Raw genomic sequence first — 14,563 nt, forward strand, 5'->3', positions numbered from 1 at the left:
TTCCCTGATTCGGGGAGATGCATTGTTCATTATATATTATTTAATTAAAAAGGTTATTTTGTTGGTTAGCATAAGATTTAATATATCCTCCATAACAGAATGACTTGGCTGAAAGGCCTTGTGAAGGCAAAAGGAGAGATGAAACACATTGGTAGTTTTTTAGAACCAACATTGTAGAAAGTAAATTAAGTTAAATTTACTGAATTCAATTAAATCTTAGCATAGTTACTTGAATATCTGTGGTTTAGGCAAGTTGTATTATCTCTCTCAGAGTATTTCCTTGTTTGTAAGATGTGAGTAACATCACCCCATAGATTACTATGAGCACTAGATGAGGTAACATACCTGAAGTGCTCAGAATATTGTAAGCTCTCATTAAATTAGCTGCCCCCTCCCCCCATTATATAAGATCTTCCTCTATTTTGTTCCAATAGAGGGAGTTTTTTTTTTTTTATCAACTGGACAAACTCCATGTCATTTTGGGACCTATTTGCTACCTATATGTTCATCAACAACATTTTCCCGTTCTAAAAATATGTCTTTACATCCTAACTTCCTTATTGACATAACAGCTCTAAATACAGTTGTTCTGAATTTGTAAACATGAGGCACACATCTGGTCAAGAAAACATTTTTAAAAACAGTATAATTTGACCTCCCTAGATATTATACTTTATATTCCCTTTCATTTATGTATCACTGAAATACTGATATTAGTGATTCTCGATGACGGCCCTCTTCCCCAGGCATTTAGAAGAGTCAGGGAGGATATTACGGAGACTTGAGATGTAAGCCCTGGAGTCTAGTGATGTTAAACATTCTGTAACTCAGAGATCACCAACTAATGTCTCACTCAAATGCCAAGAATCTCCCCGTGAAAAGATAGTGACATCCATTGTTTCACTGAGAAAATATATATTGATTGCCTTAAAAAGGTTGTGTGCTCAGTTGTAATTTCATAGGTATGACTCTGGAAGTAAACACTCAAGACTTCTAGCAATATGAAGGAAGTAATACCACTGGGTTTCACTCTGACTTTCCCAACTTTACCCAAAATGGAATTAGTGTCATTTGCTTCTGAAATCCAGCCACCACCACTTTCACATAAAAAATGCTTATTAAAAACATTCTAGCCCTGGCCAGTTTGGCTCAGTGGATAGAGCATCAGCCTATAGACTGAAGGGTCCTGGGGGTTTTATTCTGGCCAAGGGCACATACCTTGGTTGCGGGCGTGATCCCTGGCCCTGGTCATGGCTCAGGTGGGGGGCAACCATTCAATGTGTCTCTTACACATTGATGTTTCTCTCTCTCTCTGTCTCTCCCCCTCCACTCTATCTAAAAATCAATGAAAAAAATATCCTCAGGTGAGGATTAACAAAAAATATATAAATAAAAATGAACTAAATAGACATATTTTCCATCCCCTTAGAAATATACAATTCCTATATTTATGGAATTCATATTAAATCACAACAAAGATGACTACAATATTACCCAGATTGTATAACTAAGAATGTTAAATGTGTTTTGACATTTCCTGGATTTTAAATATGAAGGAAATATTTGTTAATATATATGTAAAATAACAAAAAAAAGAAGAAATAATTTTAATCCTTTTCAAAGCAGGTGCCATTTTTGGTTTCCTTCTTTCAAAGGTAATTTCAAAAGTAGCATTTTGCTTCCATCACTATGTTATTGACAAGTAGTATTTTCCAAGGAAATGTATGTTTTGAGAATTCTGAGATATTTCTTCTAATTTCTCTGTTTTATATAAATAAGTATATTTGAATAATATTTCCATTTTGAATCTAGGAACTTAATCTATTATTCAGAGAAGATGAATGACCGATACATGCCCACACAGCCTATTCTAGTGCTGGGTACATTATGGTTCTGGTTATTAAATTGAAATAGAAGACCTTTAAATGCCATATTATACTTAGCCAAATGTCATTTTATGAGCACATAACAATTCTGTTTTCTTTCTCTTTTTTATCCTTGAATTTTGAACATGTTGGTCCTTTCTGACCATTTGGATGCATTTCACAAAAACTTGTTTTCTTTTTAAGATGGAGACCTACCAAATTTAGTCTTATCCGGATAGTTCAGTTGGTTGGAGCGTTATTATGATACACCAGGGTTGAGGATTTGATCCCTGGTCAGGGCACATACAAGAATCAACCAATGAATGTGTAAATACTAGTAAATGAAACAACAAATTGCTCTCTCTCTCTCTCTCTCTCTCTCTCTCTCTCTCTCTCTCTTCTTTTTCTCTCTCTTTCATCAATCAATAAATTTTTTTTAGATGGAGAACTACCATACTTAAGTAGTTATAGGATTTCCATTTCATTCATACTTTCCATATTTGATGTTAAGTCTTATGATTTTTCATGGAATAGACAATAAAACAGTAAAATTCTGATATTAAATAATTATAATGACTGTCATTTATCATTACTTTGCATTGTGCCTGTGTGCCAGACATTGCTAAATGGATTGTCTCATGTTTTTTTTCACAGCAACTCTGCATAATAACTATTATATTTATCCTTATTTTACAGATAAGGAGATTGAGGCATAGAGAGGTTAAGTAACTTGCCCAAGATTACACAGATATTCTAACTCTGGAACCTACACTCTTAATTCAGGCTCTAGTCTTACTACCTGGAAATTTAAGGAAGATAGATTTTATTCTTTTTCCTTCCCTTCATACATGTTCACCTATGTTCAATGAAGTGAAAATTCAGCGTTCTTTCTTAACACAAGCTTTAGTTATTTCCTAGGTGACATGTGCTCTTGATTCTAAGGACACAAAGTATTAGAAAAAGAAATAGGAGAAGAAAACAACACTTCTTTCTCACATTCCTCCAAAAACCGAATATTCAGTTCTTAAGACCTTGAGTGTAGGATTAATTAACTACAATATTAGATAGCAAACCTAAGATGTTATATTTTATATTTCAGGTATAACATATGAGAGTTCAACTAATGGTGTTGTTTAAATGGAATACTGGGGCTAGATAACTTTCCAAGGTGTCTTCCATTTCCACAATTCTATGATTCTAAGAATATTTTTTTACTCAGAAGTCTGAAAGAGACTCTACCTGGTCTACTTAGTAACTTAAGGGAATTTTTTTAATGCTAGCTGCAGTATTATCTATTAGCAACTGTTAATGAATGTTAAACAGTACTGCTATGAGCATGTTGATCATTCACAAAAAGTACCTTGCTAATAATGTGTGGTACAATTAGTAACTGCTATTCATTAGAGAATAATTTCTAAAAGTATGACACAGTGTCTGAAGAGCAAAGACCAAATCTTCATAGTAACACCCAACTCAATGCCAAGAAATTGTAAATATTTAATCTCTGTATCTCCAGAGAGTAAATGATGTACCATTGGAGGCATTTATTCCTTCAGACCTCTGGACCTCACTGAATGCGCTGACACAAGAATTCTAAATGAGCCCAGGCTGGTCTGAAATTTAACTTCCGCCTCTGGAAGCTCCCAGCATTCCCACTGGAACAGCTCTCATATGAGAGAATTGGTCTTGGAGTTTTTTATTCTCTCCTATAAATAGTGCATAAAGTCTCAAACATGCCGCCCACTGGGGAGGGGAGGGCAAAAGTGTCTTGAGACTTGTCAGGTTCCCCCTTACTTTCCAAACGGAGTGTCACTGAACTGAGCTGGAAGCAGGCTTAGAACTGAGTTTCAGGGATTTCCGTGGAACATATCCTCATCTGTTTTCAGTGCATAGACGAGTATTTCCCTTCCTTTTTTCATTCCTTGTTTCATCTATAGATTTTCTATGAGTAGACACAGATATGTGGGGTGGGAGTGGAAAACTTTGTGCTGATTAAAGGGTAGGGAGTTGGCCTAATTAAGCGACTAGAAAGGGAAATAGAAAAAGTAATGGAAAGAATGAGAAGGAGGTTTAGATGTTCTGAATTAGAGTCCAAGGCACAGAGGTGGGAAAAGTGTGTCATCAGCCTTCCGACTGCTTGGTTTTGGAATCATGGGAGCCAGTCACATTGCCTGTTTCTAGAACAGGATGGTGTGAAGCCAAGTGAGAGGCAGTCGGCTGGATTTTTCATCAGCACAGCCCGTTATGTCAGTACACTTACAAGGAATCTGTTCATCAGAGTACCTACTCTCTCTGACACACCCTGGTCTTGCCTGGTCCTGGGTCTGATTAGACTCCTTTTCTACCCTTTTCCGGAAATGGAAAGTACCCAAACTTTCCCCACCACAGCTATACCGAAAGGTTTGGTTTTGTGGCTTGAGAATTTCTGTAACCAGTAGTAAAGGCAGCATCCTCTAAGAATCTGGTCCCCAAAACCTCCCTTTGAGAACTCAGTCATGACTTTGGACTTGCCAGTGTGGGGTACATTTAATTTCTAGTTTAAGTTTCACTGAGTCACCTTCGTCATTAACTTCCATGCTTTTAATTAGCCACAGTGTAGGTCTCACTCAAATATTCCACAGAAGAATGAACAGAACTCTATTTCTATCTGAATTTCCACAAGGAAGTTGGAGCCAGCTGACCATAGCTGGACCTTGAACCCAAGAGGTCAATTAACGCAGTGTCTTTTTGGACTAGAAAGCCAGTATTTCAAATCTAAGCCAGTTCCTGAAGGAAGTTCGAGGGTTGGTGCTTAAAGAGACCAGATATAAACTTAAAGTTCAAGGTGTGGGAGCCAAGAGTCAGGAATACAAGAAAATTTGATTGAAGTGAGAGCAGTTAAGAATGATTGAGAATGGTCTAGGTAAGATGATTTTCAAGGGCACTGTTGGTTGTCTATGGCCAACAGGAGAAGGTATATAGGTATATTAGTGCTGACAATTCCTGACCATTTAGTTCAAGTTAGAGACTCTTCCAGACAAGCTATTGAGAGAGAGAAAAGGAAGGGTGGGGATGATTCAGAAGAGGTTGGGGGTACTGGACTCTGATCTCTTGAGATTTCAGTTCTTTTATTCTTTTATTGCATTTTACAGATATAGATTAAATACTTTGCAATATAACATAATATTTTATATGTTGTCACTCCAGATTGTTACTTTATTTTTTTTCCAAGGCAAACAAGCAGAATAGAGGAATGTGATTACTTAATTTCACTAACAGAGAAAACTTCTTCATGGGTTTAGATTCCAGAGGAAAATACGTGTGTTTTTTTCAGCAGTTGTACCTACAGGACTCTACCACAAGATGGTGCTCACCCATCAGTCATGCTGTTTTCAAGCAGCTTCCCTACATGGTCTAAACTTTTTCATCTAAAACATCGGATAGTTATGTATTTATTTTTGCATCTTTTATTTTCTTACAAGTTTCCTTAGCATTGAAATACAGCAGTGTTTAAATTTAAGCTCTTATGCTTGGTTTTTTTTTGTTGTTGAAAGAAAGAAAAACACACAACCCAGTAATTCCACTTTTGTTTTGCTCTAAAAATCTTCTATTATATGTTTGAAATGCTAGGTATTTCAAAACATGCTCTTCTACCATGCTCATTTTTATTTTTCATTTCCTTTCAACTCAAGACGGTGCAGCATAAACTAGCAGAATTAAAAACACACATTTGTGTAACCAGAGCTTTTGTGGACAGCTGTCTGCTGCTGCATGAAACAAAACGTCTGGACTCTGCCTCGGCTTCCATGGCGAAATATTGGTATGCATGCTACAGTAATTAAAATGTGGTGTTTGTGCAGACTGTTATGGAATTCTCTTCACTTTAAACTCAGCCTGGAGGGTCCTAAAGGAAGAAGGCTGAGTCAATGAAAACTAGCAATAAGAACCAACTTATAAAAAATGCTGAAAGGTCCCATCAAGCCTACTTATAATATGCTAAAAATTACTCGAGTTGGTATTTAACTTTTAGCATGCTATTGAAAATAAAGCACTAAGAGACTGAAGTAGGATGACTGATTAGTTTATTTAAGTTTAATTTAAAATTATCTGAAGAGTGTCAGTATAGTGAGACCAAAAATTTACAGTAAAACTTAAAAGTCCTGAAGAGTCCCAGTTTTCATTAAATAACTATCATTAAATTTAATGTTTTTGAGACAACATTCTGCTATCTGTGAAATGAGTAGCTTGGACAGGATTTTCCTATTTAAGGTGTTTTCAGATCAAAGAAAATTTTCTGAAGAACTGACTGTCCAATCAAAAGTTGTACATGCTCTATTAAGTGAAAGGAAAGAATATCCTATTAAGTTCAGAACGACTTTCATTTGTGTTAAAGATGATTAGCAATGGTATTAACGTGAGTTGATTGAAAAAAGATGCCTAATAGGCTTTTGTGTACTTTATGATGCAAGAACATAGTTTAAATCAGATTCTGGACATGGGTTTGGTCTCTGTTTTAAAAGCAAACATTCTCACATCTCATTAGCCCAAAAATAACCTAGAAAAAATTCCTGTCATTATTCATTAACTTGTGTTCAGTTCAATCAGAAGTAGAATGGGGAAATATGCAGACTAGTGCTTTATGTAATGATTCCAAAATAATAAAAATTGCCAGGTTGAAATTACTAAGAACTTGCACTTTGGGAAGGGGAGACATTTACAGCAAGTTTCTTGATTAGTTTAAAAAGTGTAAAAATAACTTGATATTTTCGGAAAAAGAGATATTTGGATAGTTATGGACCTCACTGTCCTTGAAAACACCTGGTTTACAGATGCATAAACATATGGCATTTCATATTGTAGCAGAGTAAGCAACTAGTTATAGTCTGGTAAATATTTCACTGAAATACTTACCAAATACAAAAATGTATAGAATTCCAAATATTATTACCCTTGAGTCTTGTCTATTAATCATATTGTTACTATATTTCTTGGGAACATCCTCACCTGTCCTATTGGAGTTAAAATTTATTTTTAATAGGAAAATGTGTCCATGCTTACCTTTGCTTTGTTTCATGCTACTGAAAAATATGTTGAAAGTAATTTTGAACTAACTGATCTTTTATGTTAAGATGAATAAAAATCCCTTAATGATAGTTGAAATTATTGTGATAAGATCAGAAAAGAATATTGCTCAAGTACTTCATATTGTCTCAAGGACAATAATTCCTAAATAATCTTTAATAAGTTTCCTATATGATAGCATGCACTTTAACAGTAATGAACCCTCCTTAGGTATTCATTTTTACTTTCAGTTTATTTCTGAAAACCCTAAAAAAATTTTTTTCTACAATTATTTAAATTCAGACTTATAGCGTTAAGGTAGGAAGTGACATTTTGGGGGTTGAGGGTTATGACATAATTAATTCAAAGACAAAAGGAAATAGGTAATTGTATAATTATACTGTTAACTTAGATCATATAGAGAGTCTAAATAAAGTAGACCAATTCAAGTTTTTACTATTATCCCTCTCAGGCATAAAGTAGCCAAAACCTAATAGTCTATGCTTTCCACATTTTGTTTATAGCCTTAACAAAAACTCAACCAAAAATATAATTGATGAAGAAAGTATTCATTATGTGAAAATTCTCCTGAGATTTATTTCATGTGTAATTTATACAAAATTACAATTATATCTCTGGTTGGCTATATGCCTACTTTTAATTGTTGGATAAATGTATGCATTTGATAACTAACTTGTTTGCTGATTGTGAAGCACCTCATGCAAATCCATTTCAAATATTCCATTTCTATTTTTTTATTTTATTCATCTAGGGCATCTGAATTACAAAACAGTGTGGCTTATGACTGTGTGCAGCTCCATGGAGGTTGGGGATACATGTGGGAGTACCCAATTGCAAAGTGAGTATGACGATTCTGTTACACTCCTCTGGCCGATGTGAAGAAAAATAAAAATTACTGGATTTGTACATTGAAGGAAAGAAAGTGCAAAGTCCTCATTTTTCAATTGACTACAGAGTGTATTCAAGCAGATGGAAACAGCTTTATGATATTGGCTCACCCCGAGGATTTTATCATTTTTAAAAATATATATTTTATTAATTTTTTACAGAGAGAAAGGGAGAGGGATAGAGAATTAGAAACATCGATGAGAGAGAAACATCGATTAGCTGCCTCCTGCACATCCCCCCCTGGGGATGTGCCCACAACCAAGGTACGTGCCCTTGGCCGGAATCGAACCCGGGACCCCCCAGTCCGCAGGCTGACGCTCTATCCACTGAGCCAAACCAGTCAGGCAGATTTTATCATTTTTAAAGAAAGTGGAGAGACCAATATACTAAAGAGTAATGCTTGGCTTTATTTGAATTGTTATACGGGACTAATATCACTTTTGAAATAGTTAAGTAATGTTATATTTTATAGATTAGCCATAATTATTCAGGTTATTTTACTGTTTTTCACTCTGACAAGCAATGCTACAACAAACACCTTACTACATTTATCTTAGATACGTGTGTTTTCGATTGTAACAAGACAGAGTCCCAAAAGTAATATTGCTAGTTCAAAAGTATGCATATTTTAAATTTTATAATTTCCAGATTATTTCCTCGTTAGTAGCAACTCATACTTAAATGAACAAAGTCCGATGACGTGTCATCCTAAGCTATGAATGTTACTGCCTTTTAAACTTTGTGCTAATCTAATTGGTAAAAAAAATAGGTTGTCATTCTTCCTTTAAATTGCATTGACTATTAACTATTTTATTTTATTTTATTTTACCATGATAGGAACACTTAAGATGAGATCTACCCTCTTCACAATAAATTTTTTTATTGATTTTTAGGGAGAGAGAGAGATAGAAACATTCATGAGAGAGAAACATGATGGACCTGAAACATCCCCTACTGGGGATGGACCTGAAACCCCAGCATGTGCCCTGACCAGGAATCAAACCGGTGACCTCTTGGTTCCTGGGTCGACACTCAACCACTGAGCTGTACCAGCCGGGCGCTTCACAAATTTCTAAGTGTACTATAGAGTATTGTAAACTATTGGTACAACGTTGCAGTATGGACCACTAGAGCTTATTCATCTTGCTTAATAGAAATTTTAAGCCCATTATTAGTAACTCTCCATCTTCCCATCCCCTTAGTCCCTGGCAACCATGATTCCTTATTGAGTCTGTGGATTTTTATAACTCACATAGGTGGGATCAGTGTGGTATTTGTCTTTCTGTGACTGGCTTATTTCACTACACAGAATGTCTTCAAGGTCCTTCCAAATTATCACATGCTGCCGAGTTTCCTGTTTTTAAGGTTGAATAGCATTCTACTGTATGTAGACACTACATTTTCTTTACCCATTTATCTGTCTATGAACAGTCAGGTGGTTTCCACATCTTGGCTACTGTGGATAATACTGCAATGAACATGTGAGTGCTAGTATTGCCTGCAGGTCCTGATTTCAATTCTTCTGAATAAATTCCTACAAGTGGGATTTCTGGATCAGATGGTAGTTTTATTTGATGTTTTGAGGAACCATCATGCTGTTTTCATGGCAGCTGTACCATTTTGCATTTCCCTACAACCATAGGCAAAGTTCCAGTTTCTCTACATCCTTGTCAATATTTGAGGTGATATCTCATTTGTGATTTTGATTTGCATTTCCCTGATGGTTAGTGACGTTAGCATTTTTTCACATATATACCTGTTGGCCAATTATATGTCTTCTATGGAAATGTCACTTTTTTTAAAATTAGAAAAAGAGGGAAGACCCTACAGAAAAATCGGCCTGCATATGAAAAGAATTTAAGTTTTCATATCTTAAATATTTTATTATTTTCCTCTAAAAAAAACTGAAAGTTGTAATTTTTTCCAAATAGAAATTTTACTTCCTTCAAACTAAAATAAATTAAATACACCTTTTGCCAAAACCAGTTTGGCTCAGTGGATAGAGCGTCGACCTGCGGACTCAAGGGTCCCGGGTTCGATTCCGGTCAAGGGCATGTACCTTGGTTGCGGGCACATCCCCAGTGGGGGATGTGCAAGAGGCAGCTGATCGATGTTTCTCTCTCATCGATGTTTCTAACTCTCTATCCCTCTCTCTTCCTCTCTGTAAAAAACCAATAAAATATATTTTAATAAATAAATAAATAAATAAATAATTTTTTAAAAATACACCTTTTGATGGCATTACATATGAATATCCTTGCTATAAGTTCAAAGCAATACCAGTTTATCAATAAGGCAGCATCCTTTTCTACATTTCTTCCTCCATTTCATAATTTCTTCTTTCCTTCTTTCCATAAATCTTTGCCTCAATAATCTCCCCCTGGCAATTCTCCTCACCACTCTAGAAAATATATCCTCCTCTTATTTAGCAATATTTTCAGCTTATAAAATTTTCCTGAGGAAGTTTTTGCTGTCTCGAGAGAAGTCCAATTTAGTTTTGAATCAGAGAATGAGAAAGCAATGGACTTCTAAAAGCTTTTTCTAATTTTAATCTAAATACCAATACCTAAAGGGAAAATTATCAAACAAGTATTCAAACTGACTTTCAAATGCATCATTTTGGCAAGCATAATTGAAAACATTTTATATACTTATAGTCCTTAACGAGGAAAATAAACATTTTATTACAGTTACATTAAGAACAGAAGCTTCAGCATAGATGTAATTTACTAATTTTCTGTAGCCATTGGGAAGTTCATAAAGCTTTAATCACAGGATGTATATAATTTATAACCTTTTATAGAATCTCAGCAATAAGTAGGACTTTTTCCTTTCTTGGGAATGGGCATGAAGTAGCTAAACAATTTTTTTTTAATCAATCCTTGGGTTTGGATTTTGGTAGATCCTTTTAGAACTACTTCAAACAAGTCTTAATCAAACGCATATTTATTTTTTTACCTTTGCATAGTCATGAAATCAAAAGTAAACACTGAATTATGCTAGCACAAATTAAATCATTACTGAAATTTTTCCTGTGCATTTTCATGTTTTACTCACAATATCAGTCTGTTTCCAATATTCACTATGCTAGGAAAGTAGAATGATAATGGGTGTTTGTATTTTCCTATTCCATTGTGCAGCAGCTGTTGCTGCTGGGCAAGTAGACAAGTGGTGGCTCAGTGTTTGTCTGGCTTAGTTCGGGTTCTGAGAAAGGCCGATTCGGTGAAGAGGAGTCAACCAAGTACATGGCCCAAAAGGCTGTTCCTTCAGATCAGTAGGAAGCAAAAACTGTGGCTTGATGACTTCATATTTGAAATCCCGGGAAATTTCCAATAGACTGCTATTTTTCCTCCCAAGATATAGGGAAGGAATATTTTTTTTATAAGATAGCAAGAGAGAACGTAATCGATAATATCAAAAAACTTAATGAGAAACCATAGACAGTATGTGGATGTGTACAGACTGTGATTTAGTAGGGAAAATAATCATTCTAGTTGTGTTTCTTATATCCTTAGATTAAGCTATATTTTGTGTGTGTGTGTGGGGGGGGCTGAGTCTTGGTTTCACAGATAAAAGAGGTGCTTTTTTGTTTTGTTTCATTTCATTGGTGTGTTTTTAAATAGCTGCTCTTTAGCATGAATTACTTCAGTCTTACCCATTAGGCCTGGGGCCTGTGAGAAGTGAGGCTTACTGTCTGCCATTTCAAGATTCCCTGCCATGCTAGGAAGAGCAGCCTGGGGTGTAGAGCTTCATCATTTATGTGGTTAAACATTGATTATTCTGCTGTCTTTCCCTGTTAATTCTAGATGATGACTGAATTTAATTAGTAACCTATAAAAAGGTCTACTGATCTCTGTCATTACCAATTCCATTGGAACTTCTGTAATGTGAAAAAAAAAAAAAAAGCCTAACCCAGTCCAAAAACGTCTAAAAGCATTGAGGTTGCTGAAGTAGACTGAAATGCTAGGCAGGCCCTCTAAGTGCAAGGACTGGATTTTGCAGGCAACAATGGAATGTGTTCAAAAGAAAAATATATGTATTTGAAAACACTGATGTCTCCAGATTTCAAGTTTCTTCAGAAAGTTGGTATGGAGACACTAAAATTCCTTTGTAATACACTAAATCAAGTCAGTGTTTACTGAGTGCTTACTCTTTGCAGGGCCCTATGATAAGCATGGAGAAGGATAAATCCAGAATTGGTCAGGTTCCTAGAGAGCTAGCACATTTCAAATTTCAATTAAAAAAAAAAAAAGATTTTTATGCTTGAAAAAGAAATGCCTTTGAATTTCTCTACTAGTAAAGTCCAAAGCTCAATAACTAGTCCTATATGCCTGGGTCGATGAAACTATTGTGATATAATAAAAAAGATACTTGCAGGACACCTACCTTCTCATTGCAGTCTGCCAATTATCTGTTTGCCCATTAAATAGTAAATGTATTAACTTCTCATTTCCTTTACCTGCAAAACAATATAATATTTATTCTCTCTGACCCCAGAGCTGAGAGGATCAAGTGAGATGAGAATAGGTAAAAATAACTATACAGTGTCATGGTTACGGTCATGGCTACCAAAAGTGAATTTTTTATAACTGTGTGTGTGTGTGTGTGTGTGTGTGTGTGTGTGTGTGCACACACACACGCACCTGCGCCCATGCTAGTGGACTCAGACACTTGGTATTTTAACCTCAGACACCACGGGAGTGACTATTAACCATTTCCAAAAAATAAGTTACTTGTTAACTTTGTGGGAAGTAATATTTTCTACAGCATCAGTTTATACCCCTGATGACAGCAGCAGTGGTAGGATGTTAGAGAATATGTATTTTCTCTTTTGTTTTCTACAAAACCAGTGGATTTCAACTTCTTTGGGAAAAACGAAAGATAATAAAAAATTAAAACATTCTATCCATAGCTATCTAAAATGCCCTTTTTTACAATGCTATTATATGTGCTGAATTTTACGAAATTAAATTAAAACAAACTTATAGATGTTATTTTGAATTTGTAACCTCGTCAAGCAAATTAAAACAATGTTATACAGGTGATTACTATCTTAATAGAATTTGGTAATTATACCAATCAAAGATGAATGCCATACTGGAAAAAAAGTAATTATGAAAAACGTTTATTACTTGGATTTCTTTAATTAAATACTTTAAAGTAATTAATAGTTATATAGTAAGACGAAATGTATAATTTCTAACATCTTTATTCATTTAATCATCTTCTGATTTATCCAGAGCTTACGTGGATGCCCGAGTTCAGCCAATCTATGGTGGTACCAATGAAATAATGAAGGAGCTGATTGCAAGAGACATTGTCCGAGACAAATAGACATCTGCCCACATCCTGGAATCCTATTACAACTAATCTGGTTTTAAATCTACTGAAGATAAAGCGCAACCTGGACAGGGAGGAAACACTAAACAGGTTTTCATGTGCTGTCTTATAGAAAAAAAAATCAAATGCAAATATAAGATTAACACAAAGGGAGAAGAAATCTTTGAATCCAAAGATTCCAAAATTCTCCAACATAAGGTTTAACTTTTATAATTTTTTACAAAGCTAAAAGGTGAAGATTTTTCTGATTCTAGAAGCCTCAGTGTTTCACTTTCCCCTAAAATTCTAAAAGAGCGTAAGTGCTTAAATCTTTTAAATTGAGGCAGAAGTAATTTTATTATACTACAAAAACAATAGTATTTACAGCACATTGACTTTAAAAAGAAAAATATATATAATTTAGAATTGTAAATAATTTCAACTGTTTTTTTTGCTCCAAATTCCCCAGAACAGTGGAATTTTACCACCTTCCCCCCAAGATCCTGTTTTTAAGTAATGGAACCCGTTCTTCAAACAAAGCTCATGCAGAGTCCCTGTAAAATGCTGATGAATGAAGAGCTGCGCTAGTTGAATCAGGAAGCCTTCTTGGACTCAGCTAAGCCTTTGCCTATTGGAGAAGGCTGTTTGTTCTCATCTGCTGATACCTGGGCTTACAACAGAATTCCACCCCAGTTTTATAGGAGAACACAGAAAAATCAATCATCCTTTAGTTGTAAGCTATTGGTACATTTTCTCAGTATCAAAAGAGTGACTTTGATTTTGGAAGAGTGTGCTTTTTAAGTGAATTTAATGAATACTTCATGTCTCTTATATGCCAGGCTGTTAAAAATATGATGACAAATAAAACTGGCAAGACTCCTACTAATAAATGAAGAAACAGGTTATAATAAATAATGTAAGAAGTAAGTAAATAAACAAGATAATTTCAAATCGTGATAAGTGCAGTAAGAGAAATAAACATTTAGAATAGGAAAGTGAGGAAACAACATTTGACTTGCGACATAAAAGGAATTCTTATAAAAAAAAAAAAAACAAGCCATTAATTTAATTTGTAAACTGTTAGCATCATTTCAGTACTTGTTTTTCTTTGCATATACTGGGGAAACCGTGAATAAAGTACTTTTTAAATGGAAACAAATATATGTATTCTTGGTGTTGTTGTAATTTATTTATTTTAAACATCATTTTTAATGCAATCATTACAAACTGGATAGAGCAGAGGGGAGAGAAAACACTTTGATACCATTCCTGGAATTATATACACCTTTGATTTGCTCTTGGGTGGAAGTTCGTATGATTGCTAGCTTGAGTTCTTACTCATATGCATTAAATACCAAAATGAGCTAAAATAATATTTTATTCGATATTACTGTATTTGCAGCTTTCACCTCCCCCATGCCACCAGGAAA

General features: G+C 34.9%; 1 protein-coding gene across 2 annotated transcripts in view; it reads left to right on the forward strand.

The window, feature by feature from the left end:
- ACADL (acyl-CoA dehydrogenase long chain) overlaps positions 1-14,294 on the forward strand; it is a 36,133-nt gene extending 21,839 nt beyond the window's left edge. For both annotated transcript variants that reach the window (XM_008145209.3, XM_028151090.2), the window contains 3 exons: positions 5,537-5,664; positions 7,678-7,764; positions 13,055-14,294. In XM_008145209.3, the coding sequence (XP_008143431.2) occupies positions 5,537-5,664; positions 7,678-7,764; positions 13,055-13,148 (309 nt within the window). In that variant the 3' untranslated portion in view covers positions 13,149-14,294. The remainder of the gene's footprint in view (positions 1-5,536; positions 5,665-7,677; positions 7,765-13,054) is intronic.
- The last annotated feature ends 269 nt before the right edge of the window (positions 14,295-14,563 follow it).

This window comes from Eptesicus fuscus, chromosome 11 (genome assembly GCF_027574615.1).
Source record: "Eptesicus fuscus isolate TK198812 chromosome 11, DD_ASM_mEF_20220401, whole genome shotgun sequence".
Classification (NCBI taxonomy): Eukaryota; Metazoa; Chordata; class Mammalia; order Chiroptera; family Vespertilionidae; genus Eptesicus; species Eptesicus fuscus.